General features: G+C 45.4%; 1 protein-coding gene across 1 annotated transcript; it reads left to right on the top strand.

The window, feature by feature from the left end:
* Nucleotides 1-3,880: 3,880 nt before the first annotated feature.
* On the top strand, nt 3,881-15,170 carry trim54 (tripartite motif containing 54; the record flags this gene model as incomplete). The annotated part of the gene is made up of 8 exons (XM_080832150.1): nt 3,881-4,048; nt 5,982-6,154; nt 9,484-9,664; nt 11,409-11,504; nt 11,753-11,986; nt 13,279-13,301; nt 14,249-14,373; nt 15,073-15,170. The coding sequence occupies 8 exons, from the start codon at nt 3,881-3,883 to the stop codon at nt 15,153-15,155; spliced, it is 1,083 nt and encodes a 360-aa protein (XP_080688276.1). The 3' UTR covers nt 15,156-15,170.
* Between the last annotated feature and the right edge of the window lie 489 nt (nt 15,171-15,659).

Genomic DNA, 15,659 nt, shown 5'->3' with positions numbered 1-15,659 from the left:
ACACAGAGCTTCCTTCTGTGAGACAAGGATTTGATAATACAACCAACAAAAGTGAAGTGCAAATGTACAAAAATCTAGGCTTGTATATTGCATTATTATTATGTGCTTTTATCAAATAATCCTCTATTTACAGCCTTTATAAAGTATGTAGCATAACCGCTTGTCTGCTGCTTTGCTAAACAGGTCTTGCCTAATTTGGAGCGATGCTTTGGGTCTCTGTAGAATAGAATTCGCTCCCTTCGAGTGCCGTCTGCAGGGTATGGCATGGAGATGGCGTTATGGTAGAAAGCAGCACCAAAGCCCCCCCCCAGACCATCACATTTTCTCTGCCTTGCTTGAGAGATGGTTTCAAGCAATCCTCCTACGTATTTTCATTTGTTCTGCTCCAAACACCTCCACCTAGATGTGTCTGTATATAAGATCCGTTCAGTAATCTTCCATGTCGCCTCTGGGGGACACTGACGAAATAGAGAGTAGGTGGTCATAGCCGACAGATTGAGGTTGGCAGGTATAGAAGAACACTGGTGACCAGTGATATGCCAATTTGTGGATACTGTGTACAACGGAAATCATTTGGGTTTTGATTTATTTATGGTTTGTTTATTCAATTTCTGTTGTTCTTTCAAATTAATACCACACCTTACGAAATGTTCATTTAGAAGTCCAAAAATATAATCTACATAGTTTCAAACTTGAAGCTTTGGCAACAATGTGTTCATTTATTGATGCCAATAAAGCATCATTTCATTTGATTTGAGGGAAGAAGAGAGAGAGACAGAGAAAGAGGTCCCCCTAAGGGAATACAGCACAGACTCGCTCATCTACTAATGATTTTACTTTTTAAGACAGAGTTCACACCTAAAGATTTTTTATATCATTCCTTTCCAGTACTTAGTAAATGATGCAGAACAAATGAAAGGTATGCATAAAACAATGGTGTCATACAGGTGATCTGTGTTTACCTGTACGCATTAAACAATGGTGTAATTGGGGTTGCAAAGTGGAAGAACATTTCCAGTAAATTTCCCTGAAACTTTCCATGGGAAGTTAAGCTTGGGGTATTTTGGACATTTTTGATTTTTTTTGTTTGTTTTGTTGCAAAAGTTAGCCTATAACAGGAAACTTAAATGTAGTTGAAAACAAGACTATGGAAGCTTCAGCTGGACCATGCAGCTAGTTGGGAATATTGTCTGCCAGAAACGTAAAGAAACGTTTTGCCAGAAACGTTTTGCCAGTCGACTTTCTGTTGTTTTTGAACGTCTTTGTCATTACCTAGCATATTGATTACTTGGAACACGAAAGCCATGTTCATTTTAATACCAAGTTTATTTGTATGTATACAGTAGGCTAACTTTTTACAGCAGTGAGAGTAGGATGTACAGTGCCCTCCACAATTATTGGCACCCTCAGTGAATATGAGCAAAACGGGCTATGAAAAAACATGTCTTTGCTGTTTATTCTCTTGGTCTTTCACTCAAAATATTCACAAAAATCTTACCTTTTCATTGAATGTATTGGATTTTTTTTTTGACATTAAATAAATATTACTCTCCAAAACAGGTGTGCCACAATTATTGGCACCACTTAATTTAATGTTTTGTGCAGCCTTCTTTGCCCAGATGGAAGGTCCAACCACGGCTCATTTTAAGCTTCCTGGAGGGCAATATCTGATACCAAGTTTCCTAACAAAAATGTCCAGGGTCTTTGGAAGGAAAACAGCCCCACAACCTCAAAGATCCGCCACAATACTCCACAATGGGTATGAGGTGCTTTTCGGTATGGCTATCTTTCTGTCTACGCCAAACACACCTTTGATGTTTGTTGCCAAAAGCCATATTTTGGTCTCATCTGACCATATATATCTCGGCCACATTGAAAGTCTAACTTAACTTTGGCAAACTGTAGGCGCTTTAGTTTGTTGATTGGCAGCAGTGGCTTTTATCTGGCAACCATCCATAACAACTTGTGGTGATGTAGGTGGCTTCTGATGGTAGTTTTGGAGACTTTCTGACTCTAAGACTCAACTAACCTTTGCAATTGTCCAGCTGTGATCCTTGGAGATTCTTTTGCCAGTCGAACCATCCTCCTCACAGTGCCTGGGGTCAATGTACTGTACACACATATCCTCTTCCAGGCTGATTCTTAACCTCTCCTGTCCAATAAAACGTTTAAATTATTGCCGTGATAGTGGAAATGAGTATTTTTAACTGTTTAGAGGTTTTCTTTTATCCATTTCCCGTTTTGTGCAGCTCAACAACCTTTTCGTCACTGTGTTCTTGTATAGTAATGAAATGAATTTGGCCTGTGCCACCTCATATGTATACTTCAGTGAAACAGGAAGTCATGGTTGACCACTTTAAGACCTCCTAACTTAAACAATTTAAAACATGACTGGAAATATACTTCAGTTAGATTTGAATTATTAGATTGTCTAGGGGTGCCAATGATTGTGGCACCCATGTTTTGTAAAAAAAAAAAAAAAAAATGTCTTTCAATACTTTTTTCAGAGATTTTTGTGAATATGTTGAGTAAAAGACCAAGAGGAGGGAAGGAAGAAGACATATTTGTCATAGCCTGTTCTACTCATCACTGAGGGTGGCAGTAATTGTGGAGGGCACTGTACGTATGTCCACACAAAAGTACACCATCTCCTTGATTACTCGCGGCTGTCGGCCTCCATTAAAAAAGTGCGAGTTGGGCGACTTATCCAAAATAAAAGTAATAACTGCAAATTAAAGGTTTGCAAAACAAATGTAATTCAAAACTTAATTTTAAAGATGTTTGGAATGCAGCACACGAATGTGTTTCTTTGCAAAGGATGCAGCTAACTAGTGTAAACCAAATTGACAGAATGAATGGATTGGTGTTTTATATTTCTCTAAACCCGACATGATCAAATGCGTCAAATGAAAGTTCAAAGGCCTCTTGTCCGAGAAAGCACGCTGTATCCATTATCGATTGACAACGCAAAGAGGTGACTGTATTTGTAGTCTCCAGAAACAGTTGTCAACCCGAAACAGCCTGATTTAATGCAAATTCAGTTGAATTTCAACCATGCACTGTGCATTTATCCATCAAACCCAGTATTCCTGGACATTGTGTGCATTCTCATTATGAGTTGCATCATTACTTTTGGTTCTAAAGCATTTCATGAAAATTAACTAAACGTAACGCATGTTAAATATTACATTTTAAATTGTGAAATGAGACTTTGAAAGGTAAGTTCAGAATGACATAAAAGTAAAACCAGGATTAAAGAAGAACTGGTGTTGTCTCCAGGCGTACGGTGGTGTGCTGTCAGCGCGTCGGCGCAGTGTGGCCTGACTTGTTATGATTTTGTTTTTAGAGGCAGTTGTCCTCAGGCGCCGGCGCCAGCACTCCCTCATCGCTCCCCGGTGACTCAGGGCCCTCGGATCCAAACGCACCAAATGTTCCCCTCGTGCCCCTGCCAGCCAACAAACCAAGCGGACAGCCGGCCTTTCTCTCCCCCTATCAGGTTACAGGAGATAAAAATGGAGAGTGGAATCTCTGCCCCATGCCATTCCTCCTCCCATACCTCTCCTAACCCAGTTATGGTGGAAGCCCAGTTTTCTGTGTGTGTGTGTTTGGGGAGGGGAGGGGAAAGTGGGGGGGGGTGTTGCAGTTTTGACAGTAACTTAACCTAGAGCAAACAGCAAACTAAAATTATCCCGCTAGGGAGGGGTCTGGCTTATCAGTGGGCGCACAAGTCAGAGAAGCACTGCGACGCAAAAACAAGCCGCATATAACCGGAGGAAAGGTACAGCACGACTGTTGGCGCCTCCCGGGTCCTCTTTGACGTGCTTTTTGATTCTCTTCTCGTGGTTAAAAGGGGATTTTCAGTGACACCCGGACGGAGGCGATGAACTTCGCGTTGGGCTTCAAGCCGCCCGTGGGGGAGTCGAGCGCCATGGACAACCTGGAGAAGCAGCTCATCTGCCCCATCTGCCTGGAGATGTTCACCAAGCCCGTGGTCATCCTGCCCTGCCAGCACAACCTGTGCAGGAAGTGCGCCAGTGACGTCTTCCAGGTAGACAGCGGCTCGTCGAGGGCAAGGTGCCCGCCGTGTGGCACACACCTTTACATGTGTGATGCTGGGTAGGGAGAACGTTGAAAGGTCAGGGGTGTAAGGTCAGGGAAGGTGATGTGATTTCTTTTAACTACTGTTTTGGTGTTGGGTCAAGGAAAAGATGAAAGGAAAGATAGGGAAAACGGGGAAGGGTGTAAGGTCAGGGTGAGGTCAGGGAAGGGATGGTGTTGTGTGATTCTTATAACTACAGTATGTGTTTTGGTGTTGGAGCGAGGAAAAGGCGAAAGGTTCTTCCACAGCGTAGGAAGAATGTTGATAGATATGTAGAATATGAAAGGGTCTAAAGTCAGGGAAGTGATGGTTTAGTGTCAGTCTTACAACTACAGTATGTGTTTGGGTGTAGGAATGAGGAAAAACTGAAGGTTACTCCACAATTCTAAATCTAATGAACATTCCTTCAAATGTGTATCACTACATGAGATACCAGACTACATGGAGACACATCAAGAAATATCTGCTTGCAGAGAGCCCGTATTAATGGGCTGATGATGATAGTGTAAATGGTGTTGCTTCTTCCCATTGGTTGGAGGCAAGTGGGCAGAGGGCCTGTGGAAAGAGGACTAACCAACCCCTGCTGTAGAGAGAGACTTTGGGAGGAAACAGGGTCTGATGCTGGTGCCTCGGAGGGCCAGTCAGAACCAAGACAAATCACCCCTTTAGCCTTATGAGTTACCCCAGAGGTACTTCTTAGGTCATCCCACCTAGCAACAGACGAAGCCAGCAAGGGTCCAATCTGTTCTGAGGTCAGTTGTTGTTGGGATGCATCCTGTAATTGCATCTGTCTTAGTGAGGGTCTTTATTAATAGATTTGGAAGTCATATTGTTTATTTTCTTTTCCATTTTCAAATGAAACGTGGTGGAAGAGTGATACAGATGGGGAATCAAAGCACATGTTTCTCTCATTTATCATACTTCTGCTCTGCTCTGATCTCCCTGTTCTTGTTTACATTTGAAGCAATATACAGATACGCAGAATTCAACCAAAATACATTATTTGATATTATGAGAAAGATTTCAGATGATAAATGCATTAACTGAAGTTAGCCATCAAAGACAACTCTAGGTAAAGAGCATCATGTATCAGTGAAAAGGTACCAAGTCTTAATTTCATACCCACTCCATTGTTTGTAGGGTGTAATATACTGTATGTTTTGGAAATGAAATGAAATGATGAATGGAATGGAATGGATAAATGGAAATTAAATGGAAATGAGTCCTAGTGACTAGTGGCTATGTTTATGGCAGAGATAGTGACACACACACATTCTGAATTCTATCTCTGCATTTTACCCATCCAGGGTAGTGATACACACAGTGATGCACACAGTGAAGCACACTAACCCGGAGCAGTGAGCTGCCTTTTGCGGTGCCAGGGGAGCAGTGATTGGGGTTAGGTGCCTTGCTCAAGGGCACTTCAGCCGTGGATGTGGGCATGGGAGAGTAGTGGTCTACGGTCTACCACTTCCCCCGCCCACATTTTTCCTACTGGTCGGGGATCGAACCGGCCACCCTACGGTTTCCAGCCCGAAACCCTCACCAGTAGGCCACGGCTGCCCCACACCTGCCTTTTTAGGCACATATGAATTTTTTATATAACATTTTAAAATGTAATAATATTAATGTAGCCTACCAACTACCACCATTCCTTCAGCCTGGGTTAAATCTGATAAGTGAGGGACAGGTACCATCCTTTTACTCTGTCTCAGTAATTCCAACCCAACCCAACCACCACCCCACCCCTCCCCGAACCCCTCCCCGAACCCCCTCCTCTCCCCTCCCCGAACCTCCTCCTCACCCCTCCCCGAACCCTCCTCCTCCACCCAACCCCTCCCCGAACCTCCTCCCCACCCCTCCCCGAACCCTCCTCCTCCAGGCCTCCAACCCGCTGTGGCAGAGCCGCAGTTCTTCAGCCGTCTCTACCGGGGGGCGGTTCCGCTGCCCGTCCTGCCGGCACGAGGTGGTGCTGGACCGGCATGGCGTCTACGGCCTGCAGAGGAACCTGCTCGTGGAGAACATCATCGACATCTACAAGCAAGAGTCCAGCAGGTCAGAGCAGCGCACTGAGGCTAGATAGCAGTCTGGGCGTGTTTCTTTAAAAACTTCACCAGTTGCAGACAGTACAGAGGACTCTAGATAGTTAGCTTTTATTTGCGTCAGTTGCAGGCAGTACAGAAGACACTAGAGAGTTAGCTTTTATTTGCGTCAGTGCTGTCTGAGACACTATGGTGCAGGTCATTGTTTCTGTAGGCTTTTGTTTTGTTAGATGTTTAGCAGTAGTTAAACATAGGCTAAAGAGCTCCGGTTGTTTTATAGGTATAGCAATGCTTTATGCTCTTTAAGTTCCCTTCAAACCAACACTAGCAGTGGAATTAAAAGCCACCACTGGTAACATTTTAACACTTGGGAAATGCTCATTGTGTAGATACCTGTCTATTATATTAGTATTATGGTAATTTGATCGAAAGACGATTTATGAATGCTGAAACAGTTCTATGTAATGGTGATTCTGATGCTGTCCTGGCTAGCTAATGATTGACAGAAGTAGTATTCTTGAAGAGCAGAAGGGGACTAATGGAATCACTGGTGCCCTTTAGTCCACTAGTTTATGACAACAGTCTTTAGTCCACTAGTTTACGACAGCAGTCTTTAGTCCACTAGTTTACGACAGCAGTCTTTAGTCCACTAGTTTACGACAGCAGTCTTTAGTCCACTAGTTTACGACAGCAGTCTTTAGTCCACTAGTTTATGACGGCAGTCTTTAGTCCACTAGTTTATGACGGCAGTATTTAGTCCACAAGTTTATGACGGCAGTCTTTAGTCCACTTGTTTATGACGGCAGTCTTTAGTCCACTAGTTTATGACGGCAGTCTTTAGTCCACTAGTTTATGACAGCAGTCTTTAGTCCACTAGTTTATGACGGCAGTCTTTAGTCCACTAGTTTATGACAGCAGTATTTAGTCCACAAGTTTATGACGGCAGTCTTTAGTCCACTTGTTTATGACGGCAGTATTTAGTCCACTAGTTTATGACGGCAGTCTTTAGTCCACTAGTTTATGACAGCAGTCTTTAGTCCACTAGTTTATGACTGCAGCCTTTAGTCCACTAGTTAATGACAGCAGTCTTTAGTCCACTAGTTAATGACAGCAGTCTTTAGTCCCCTAGTTAATGACAGCAATGTTTTTCAAAAAGACATAATAAAACTTTACATGCCCTCAGGTTCAACTCGTGCCAAAGCACTAAATATAACCAGGACACGTCATCCTGGCGGTAATGAAACATAGCCCGTCACAAGTTCTCCATTGCCACTGGAGCGAGCATCTGTGAGGGACCTGTATTTATACCACACGAGTCAGTGTTGTTTTTTTAAACTCTGTGCTTCCACCTTTGTCACTGGAGCATGAATCATCACGATATGAAACAAGCATGTGTCCGGTGGTTTACATAAATGTTATTGTCTACCAATCCAGATTTTGAAGAATGCAAGGGGAAGTCCAGATATTTGAAGAATGACAGGGAAAGTGTGTGACGCAGTGTAGTGACATCAGACATGACATCAGCAGGTGAAGGCTGGAGTGTTATTGGCTTATTATTCCTAGGCTGATTTATATGACAAGAACGCCTTAGCATCACTAAAACAGTGTTGCCTAGTCTCATTATTGGCTTCTATTGAGATGCATACTGATGTTTTGTTATATTAGGGGGTACTACACTGGTATGTGCAAGCACTCAAGGGGTCAGATAGCATGGAAACTATACTATTTGATGTTTGCTAATTTGCTTGGTTTCACTGCTGCTCTTTGAGCCTTTGAATCACACCGCTTACCCCTCGGAGCATGTTTGCACTTCAGGATGCACTTATGAGATTTAAGTGCCTGGAATGGTACAAAGCTTTTGACAATGGAAGGGTTTAGAGGCAGGAGGATGTAAGCACACCTCACTACCAGTATCTTCCATACCAAATAAAGTGAGTAGTTCACATATTTACCTTCTAAAGTGGCTGACTTAATAGCAGTCAGTTAATGTTTATTCACAAACATATATCTGCAGGGAAAACGCAGGACAGTATTTGTGTTATTCAATCTATTGTTAGTGTCATTTTACCTGTGAATGTATTCAGCAATGATAACTAGAAAGTGTGATGATGCTCTAGGTTTTGTCACTACTCCGGATATCCATCAGATGGCGCTCTTTCCCAACTTGTGTGTCAGACGCCTGAAGGCTCGCGCCTCCTGATACAGTGCTCACATCATGCTGACACGAACGTCACATTTCAGCACAGATCGCTTGACAGGGCCAGAGATTAAAAAGCCTGGTGATAAATTGAAAAGGTCCTCAGTTTTGAGCAGGTCTTCTTTCATGCATGAGGAGGGAGCTGACAGTTGGTTCGCCCCTGTTCGCCGACAGATCGCAATCACATCACTCAATTCGTCTATCCAGGAAAAGGTGCCCGCAGACCAAGTGTTGGTGCTTCATATATAGACGGCATCGAGAGGTAGGCCGAGTTCGAGTTGTATCTTTATTCTCATGGCTGAAGGAAGGCCAGGTTGATCATTAAGCTCGACAAAAAAATCGCCATCTTTAAATATTTACAAAGCCCACAGTCCAGCACAACAAACTTTTCTTCCAACAAGGTCATTATCACAAGGCAGTTGTCTGTGTGTTTTTTTTCTTTTATGCTTATCTCCTTGTGTGACTGATTTCATTTACATACAAAACAATACAGACGAGTGGAATGTCAATGCAGGCGAATCACAGCCATAATCACCTCTGTCTCCTTACTGCCCTCTCTCTGAGATCACTTACCCAAGGAGTTCACAGGTGAACCGCCGGTCCAACCTGTCAGATTTCATGCTGGAGAAGATGTTCTAGATGTATGGAGCTCTCTGTCAGGCTTAATCACTTCAACATGAATAAGATAAAAATAAAAACAAACAAAAATCGACCACTATTCCTGCCACTCAGGTTGCCTGTGATGAATATGTATAGTGAGAGTGTGTGTGTGTGTGTGTGTGTGTAGTCCCTCAAGTGTATATTGCGATACATCCAGTCATATTTCATTGCAGGGGCAAAGCTAGGAATTGTAATTCCCACCCCCCCCCCCCCCCCTGAAAAAAAAATCTCCTCTCTTCCTAGCCCTATTCTCAGAACTGGATGTTGCCTGGGGCTGAATATTGTCTTTTGATTGATTTGATTTTTGTTTATTTGATAAGAGGGACAGTGTACATTATTAAACATTTAAAATGTAAATGCACCCAATTGTAGCCAAAGGGCTAGTTTCCATTGGCAGTCCCCCCAGCCAGAGTAGACTGGCTTTTGACCTTGACCCCTCTGACCTTGACCCCCACTGACCTTGACCCCCACTGACCTCTCCGCAGGCCCCTGCACCCTCAGCCAGAGCAGCAGCAGCAGCAGCTGATGTGTGCGGAGCACCAGGAGGAGCGCATCAACATCTACTGCCTGAGCTGCGCGGCGCCCACCTGCTCCATGTGCAAGGTGTTTGGCTCACACAAGGACTGTGAGGTGGCGCCGCTGCATAGCGTCTACAAGCGGCAGAAGGTAAAGGGTTAACAGCGACGGTTGTGAGGTTGGTGTCACCTTAGAGCCAGTAGGGGGGGGGGGGGGGAGGGTGTGTGTGTGAGTGGAGGGGGGGGGGGGGGGGGGGGCATTAGAGGACAATAATTTTGTGCCACAATCAAATAAAGCTAGAGGAGGTTTTTATGTGTGTGTGTCTGTGTGTCTGTGTGTGTCTGTGTGTGTGTGTGTGTCTGTGTGTGTCTGTGTGTGTCTGTGTGTCTGTGTGTGTGTTTTTTTTAGTGGCTTTGTTAAAAGAACTCTTCACAGCTTGTGCACCCTTTAGTTAAAACATATTCACAACACCACGATTATCACAACAGCTGTTCGTCCGCGACCACTGCGAGTTCGGAGAGGAGAGCTCAGGCCGCCCTTGACAGTTTCTCATTCACGGCGGACAGAGGCGCAGCGTGCCACCCAGCGGGGGGTCTCGCCCGCATGCCAGCGTGGGTCTGAATCACACCCCTCCGTCCGCCCCAAACGTCAGCACTCATCCTGTGCCACACGGCACCAATTGACGCGGTGCACCCGCATGTTCCATACCCCCTGGCGGAGTGTCGCTCTTCTGTTATTTCATTTTTTTTCCTCCTGCCGTTTAATCACCCCTGTCAAACTCCGATGTGGCCAAGGTGTTTTTAGCACATCGCGTCGCATCTGGATACGCACTTGCCAAAAATCCGACACGTCAGTCTCTACCTTTCTCCGGGAAGGTGATGACTGAATTAGGGCAGCAGGAGCAGCAAGTTAACTGAGGTGAATAAGTGGAAATGCCACACTTGTTAGCCGACACCTCAGGGCCAATTTGCTGGGCGTGCGCTCTCTCTCTCTCATGGGACTGACAGTCGTTCCTGATATCCATGCGAGGAAAATGAGACACCGGTGTGTCTGGCCCAGCCGGCAAAGAAGCCTGTGAGTTTTCCCTGGCAGATTGACTCATTTTTCCCTCAGTGTGTTTGACTCATGGAGGGGGTGGGGGGGGGGGTTGGGCAGAGGTTAAGTAGTAGAGTGGGGTGGATCCCCAGGTGGATAATGACTCAAATGATTTAATTTGCGTCACCATTTCTGCCAAACAATACCTCAGTAGACACCATATGTTTCTGTTCGGTGCTGCCGAGCCGAGGCCACCTCGGTTGCGTGGGGGAAACGGCTGTATGCGGCCGCGGAGATGCATAATCGGAGATGCATAATCGGAGAGATGCCGATGACTGAGCGAGTGGCTGGAGCCCGTGGAGACTGTGGAGAAACCACGCGGGGTGTTACAAAAAGAACACCGGGGTGTTACAGCACGACACTGAGCAGGTGGCCAGGCTGACATTTTCATCTCCGCTGCCCTTTTTCCCACATCGGTTTCCCGACGCTATGAATCACACCACAATTACAAATGCAGATGGGCGCAAAAGTTTTCACCAGTCATTGTGGCAAATGCCGGCCAAGCCATTTTCCCAGAGCCGCCATAGTTCACAATCTGGCCCTGTGTTGGTTGATTGGCCAAGGCAGCTGGCGGCCATGACACATCGTGTCTGACAGCATTGTTGTTTGGGTCTTTACACAGTCATGCCATTAAAGATTTTTAGGAATTTGTGTAGGGCAAGACAATCGTGTAATGGCCTGTGACTGTTTTTTTTTTTAGGCTTTGTGATGTTGTTTTGGTGTTTTTTTTTCTCCCCTCATGCTAGGTATCAGATCTCTTTTATTTGCTTTTTGTTGTTTTTGTCTCCTCATGCTTTAGACCGAACTCAGCGATGGCATAGCGATCCTGGTGGCAGGAAATGACAGGATGCAGGCCATCATCTCACAGATGGAGGACATCTGCAGAACCATCGAGGTAAGAGTAGCACCGTCACACTGACAGTAGATCAAGTGAGGTGAGAGCATCAACGTCTTGCTGCCAGTAGAACCATACTACTACTACTTATAGTAGAACAATCGAGATGAAAGCAGAACGGTCATACTGACAGTAGGACCATCGAGGTCAGAGCAGACAGTAGAACAGTAATGCTTGATAATAATGATTTTGACAAACCCAGCTCTTCTGACACATGGCTGATGGTTTGGGTATCTGAATGTCGCCAGGAGAACGGCCGGCGGCAGAAGCAGGCACTGTGCGACAGGTTCGACGCGCTGTACGCCGTCCTGGAGGAGCGCAAGAAGGAGCTGGTGGAGAGCGTGAGCCGGGAGCAGGACCGCAAGCTGCGCCACGTGCGCCGCCTCATCCGTTGCCACGGCGATCACCTGGAGGCCGCCGTGAAGCTGGTGGAGACGGCCATCCAGTCCATGGAGGAGCCGCAGATGGCCGTGTTCCTGCAGGTGTTTGTGACATCGCTCCTAACGTGCTTGACGACCTTGGTGTCACCTGTGCATGTTGCGCAATGTCCATTCTAGTTTATTTTCTTTATTTGATTCTTGAATTAGGTTCTTTTTTTGTCACTCTTTTGCCATATACGTGTATATGTATATATTATATTTATATTGAGTGATTCCCACCAGCACCCAAACCAACACCATCAATGATTCCTTAGATCTGGTTGTTGGAAATCCATAGCAAGCTATTGATCAACGGACAGACCTTGGCTGTTTGTCACTGTGTGATGTCACTGGACACAGTTGGTCAGTACAGAGGGGATGGGTAGGCTTAAGGATCTGTCCGACATCAGAGGAGCAATTCCAACACGTGCTTGTAGCGACTGACAACATCTACGTGTCAGTTCATTACCAGCATCTGTCAAGTGCAGAACCTAATAATCACACTAGCCTCCTACCCTCCACCCAGCACAACTGCACTTTTTTTAGTGGTTGCACAAACACATTTCGTTGTGTATCTAATGCACAATGACAAATAAAGTCTATTCTATTCTATTCTATCTGTTGTTCCAGAGCCCTGAGAAAGGAAGTGCTGATTAACGGCCAGGCCTTGTAGCCAAGGTCATAGCCAGAGCCCCGCTCTCATCCCCTCCAACCAGAATCAGACCCGACCATCAGCACCGTCCTCTGCATACAGGCCAGCCAGTGACTGCCCCCAACCCGGCCCTTTTTTTTAAACCCCTGTGTTAAAAAAATAAAGTTAAAATGGAGGGAAATGGTTATAAAAAAGCAGAAGATTGAGTCATGAGAGGTTGATGTTGTCTTCACCAGCCATCCAGGCACTTTCCCCCCCTTTCCAGGTGAAGTGGGGTTTTTTTGGGTTTATATTTAGCTTGTCATTTATGGCCTGGCCTGATGCGCCGCCGTGTAGCAGGTGTGCGCTCTCGCTTGAGCGCGCGTCTTACTTTAAAAGTAGAGATTGAAAAGGGCGAGGAGTGTAAACTCAGCCCAGGAGGAGGGAGTGCAGCACTTTGTCTTTTTAAAAGCCATGGCGGGCGGACATTTTTTAGCTTGTGTGATTTCTCCCCCCCCCCCCCCACTCCCTTCTCTCCTTAATTTTCTTCTTCTTCTTTTTCTGCCATTTTTGGTTCTTATTCCCTTTCTTATTATTTGTCATGTGAGTTGACTTTTCCTTTATTCTTTTCAGTCGCTTCTTTATTTCTCCTCTGTTCCTTGCGAGATTTCTCTTCTTATTGTTCTCTCTTTCTCTCCGTGTCTCCCTTGTTTTGTTTCCACAGAGTGCCAAGGACGTGTTTAAGAAGTAAGAGTGTGTGTGTGTGTGTGTGTGTGTGTGTGTGTGTGTGTGTGTGTGTGTGTGTGTGTGTGTGTGTGTGTGAGGCTGTTCCAGCGCTGTTTCTCTGGGTTTGTAGTGCTCTGCTGTGCTGTGCATTCAAACAGAGAGGTGTCACTCCTGACTCAGATGTAGCGAGCGTGCTAACGCCGCTACCGCCACTAACTCCACTGGGGTGGCATTATGAGACATACACACACACACACACACACACGAGTTATAGTTGTGGTGTTGTTGCTAACATGGCCTCCTGGCACCCAGCTCTGGTCGTGTGGTAAGGTGACTAATGACTCATGACCAAAAAAAACAACAACTTGCTTGTGAGAGCAAAATGACCAAAAAGAAGTTGTTTGGGAAAAGAAATAGAAATAACACGCTTGCATGGAGACCACTGCTTTGTTTGTGTGTGTGTGTGTATGAGCGTCTGAGTGTTTGTGTGTGTGTGTCTGAGCGTGTGTGTGTGTGTATGTGTGAGTTTGTGTGTGGGCGCGTGCTTGAGTTTGTGTGTGTGTGTGTGTGTTAGTGTGTGTTTGTGTGAGGTTGTGTGTGTGCTTTTTTGTTTGTGTGTGTGTGTGAGTGAGTGTGAGTTTGTGTGTGTGTGTGTGTGTGTGTGTGTGTGTGTGTCTGTGTGTGTGTGTGTGTTTGTGTGAGTTTGTGTGTGTGTGTGTGTGCGTTTATATGTGTGTGTGGCTTTTGGCTGCCTCACCAGCCTAACCAGAGCTTCACCTGTAGAGATGCGGGGGCAGCGTCTCACCTTGGCTTCACAACTCACCTTGGAGAGACAGCAGGGTGACGGGGGTGACTATCCTATCCACTCGCCTTCACAGTGGGGTGGGGGTGGATAGGAGATCTACGGTTGTCCCCATCACTTCTGACGTAGCGGGAAACCTTAACACCATGTGCCGTGTCCTTGGCAGGATCACCGACACGGCGAAGGCGTCCGACCTGGAGCGGGCTGAGCCTGGCTATGAGAGCATGGCCCAGTTTGCCGTCGACACGGACAACATTGCTGACATGATGAGGAGCATCGACTTTCAGACAGGTACTTAAGCGAAGTTAAGCGAAGTTAAGCGAAGTTAAGCAGTGTCCGCTGCCCGCTGCCCACTCAAAGCAATAAGCTTGAGAAGAAGAAGTTATTGGCTATTAGCTATTATTACTACCATGCACACTTTGAATATGGTGGTTGAGAAGATGTTCTTCTTAAATTTTTTCAACCATGATTTTGACAGTATTGGTGCTTTGTAATACCTTGGCATTACGTATGTAGGCCGCCCGTTTCACGATGTAAATAAATCCCCGAAGGTTAACTTAGTTAACTTGTAAGATCCAGGCATTCTGCCTCACATGTGTCCAGGGATTGTTTCTGCCTGCATGGTAATGGGGTAGATACTAGTGGGGTAAGGAATCTGAAGAACACTCTGACCATCATGCACACATGCTTTTTCTTTAGCCATGATTTTGACAGTATTTCTTTCTAACAAGTTGGCATTACTTCTTTTTGCCTGATGCCCTAGTGTCTTTTTTGGGCTTTTGTGCCTTTAATCGATAGAGCAGTGAAGAGTGGGACAGGAAATGAGAGGGAGAAGAGGTGGGGAGTTGACAGGAGGAATGACATCAGGCCGGAATCGAACCTGTGTCCTCCATGGGCTTCAAGCCTGTTTGTGGTCGGGGCTACTGCTTGCGCCACAGTGCCCCCCGCCCTAGTGTCTTTGAACGCAGCAATTGTTTTTTCTTCTCACAGGCTCTCCAAATGAGGATGATGATGATCTGGAGGAAGATGGCGATGGCCTCCCTGGTGTGGAAGCAGAACCTGGCAGACATTAGACCCCACTGGCTCCATCAGGTCTGTACATTGACCAGACCCGAGGCAGGTTAAGATTGATGGTTTCCACTGACAGTCTGCTGAAAGACTTGTTGAATGGACTGAAAATGGATGTTGTGTCTTTTATTTTAAATGGCCTTTTCGTTTGTTGAAAGTGCCCAAAAAGAAATGACAGACTGGAATGAACTGAGAAGCGCTATAATGATTCTATTTTTATGCTTTGCTTTCGTCATGTTAAAATAATGACAAAGTGGCCTGACTGCTCCTGTGCGTTTCTGAAGGATTATATATACAGTGGTGGCCAAAATTATTAGAACACTAGACATATTTAAGAGTTTTCAGTTGTTTTTGTTGAATTGGCCATTAAAATACCCTAAAAACTAATGAAATATCTACAAAGTCATCATTATGCTCTATAAACCATAGAATAGAGCCATCATAATGAGATTTAGGTCATTTTCCGTGCAAAAACAAGCTAGGCCTATTTCACTGTCAATTTCACACAA

The sequence above is a fragment of the Sprattus sprattus genome (genome assembly GCF_963457725.1).
Source record: "Sprattus sprattus genome assembly, chromosome: 2".
Lineage (NCBI taxonomy): Eukaryota > Metazoa > Chordata > Actinopteri > Clupeiformes > Clupeidae > Sprattus > Sprattus sprattus.
The sequence above is the reverse complement of the archived record's forward strand: the minus strand, read 5'-3'. Positions and strand labels throughout refer to the sequence as shown.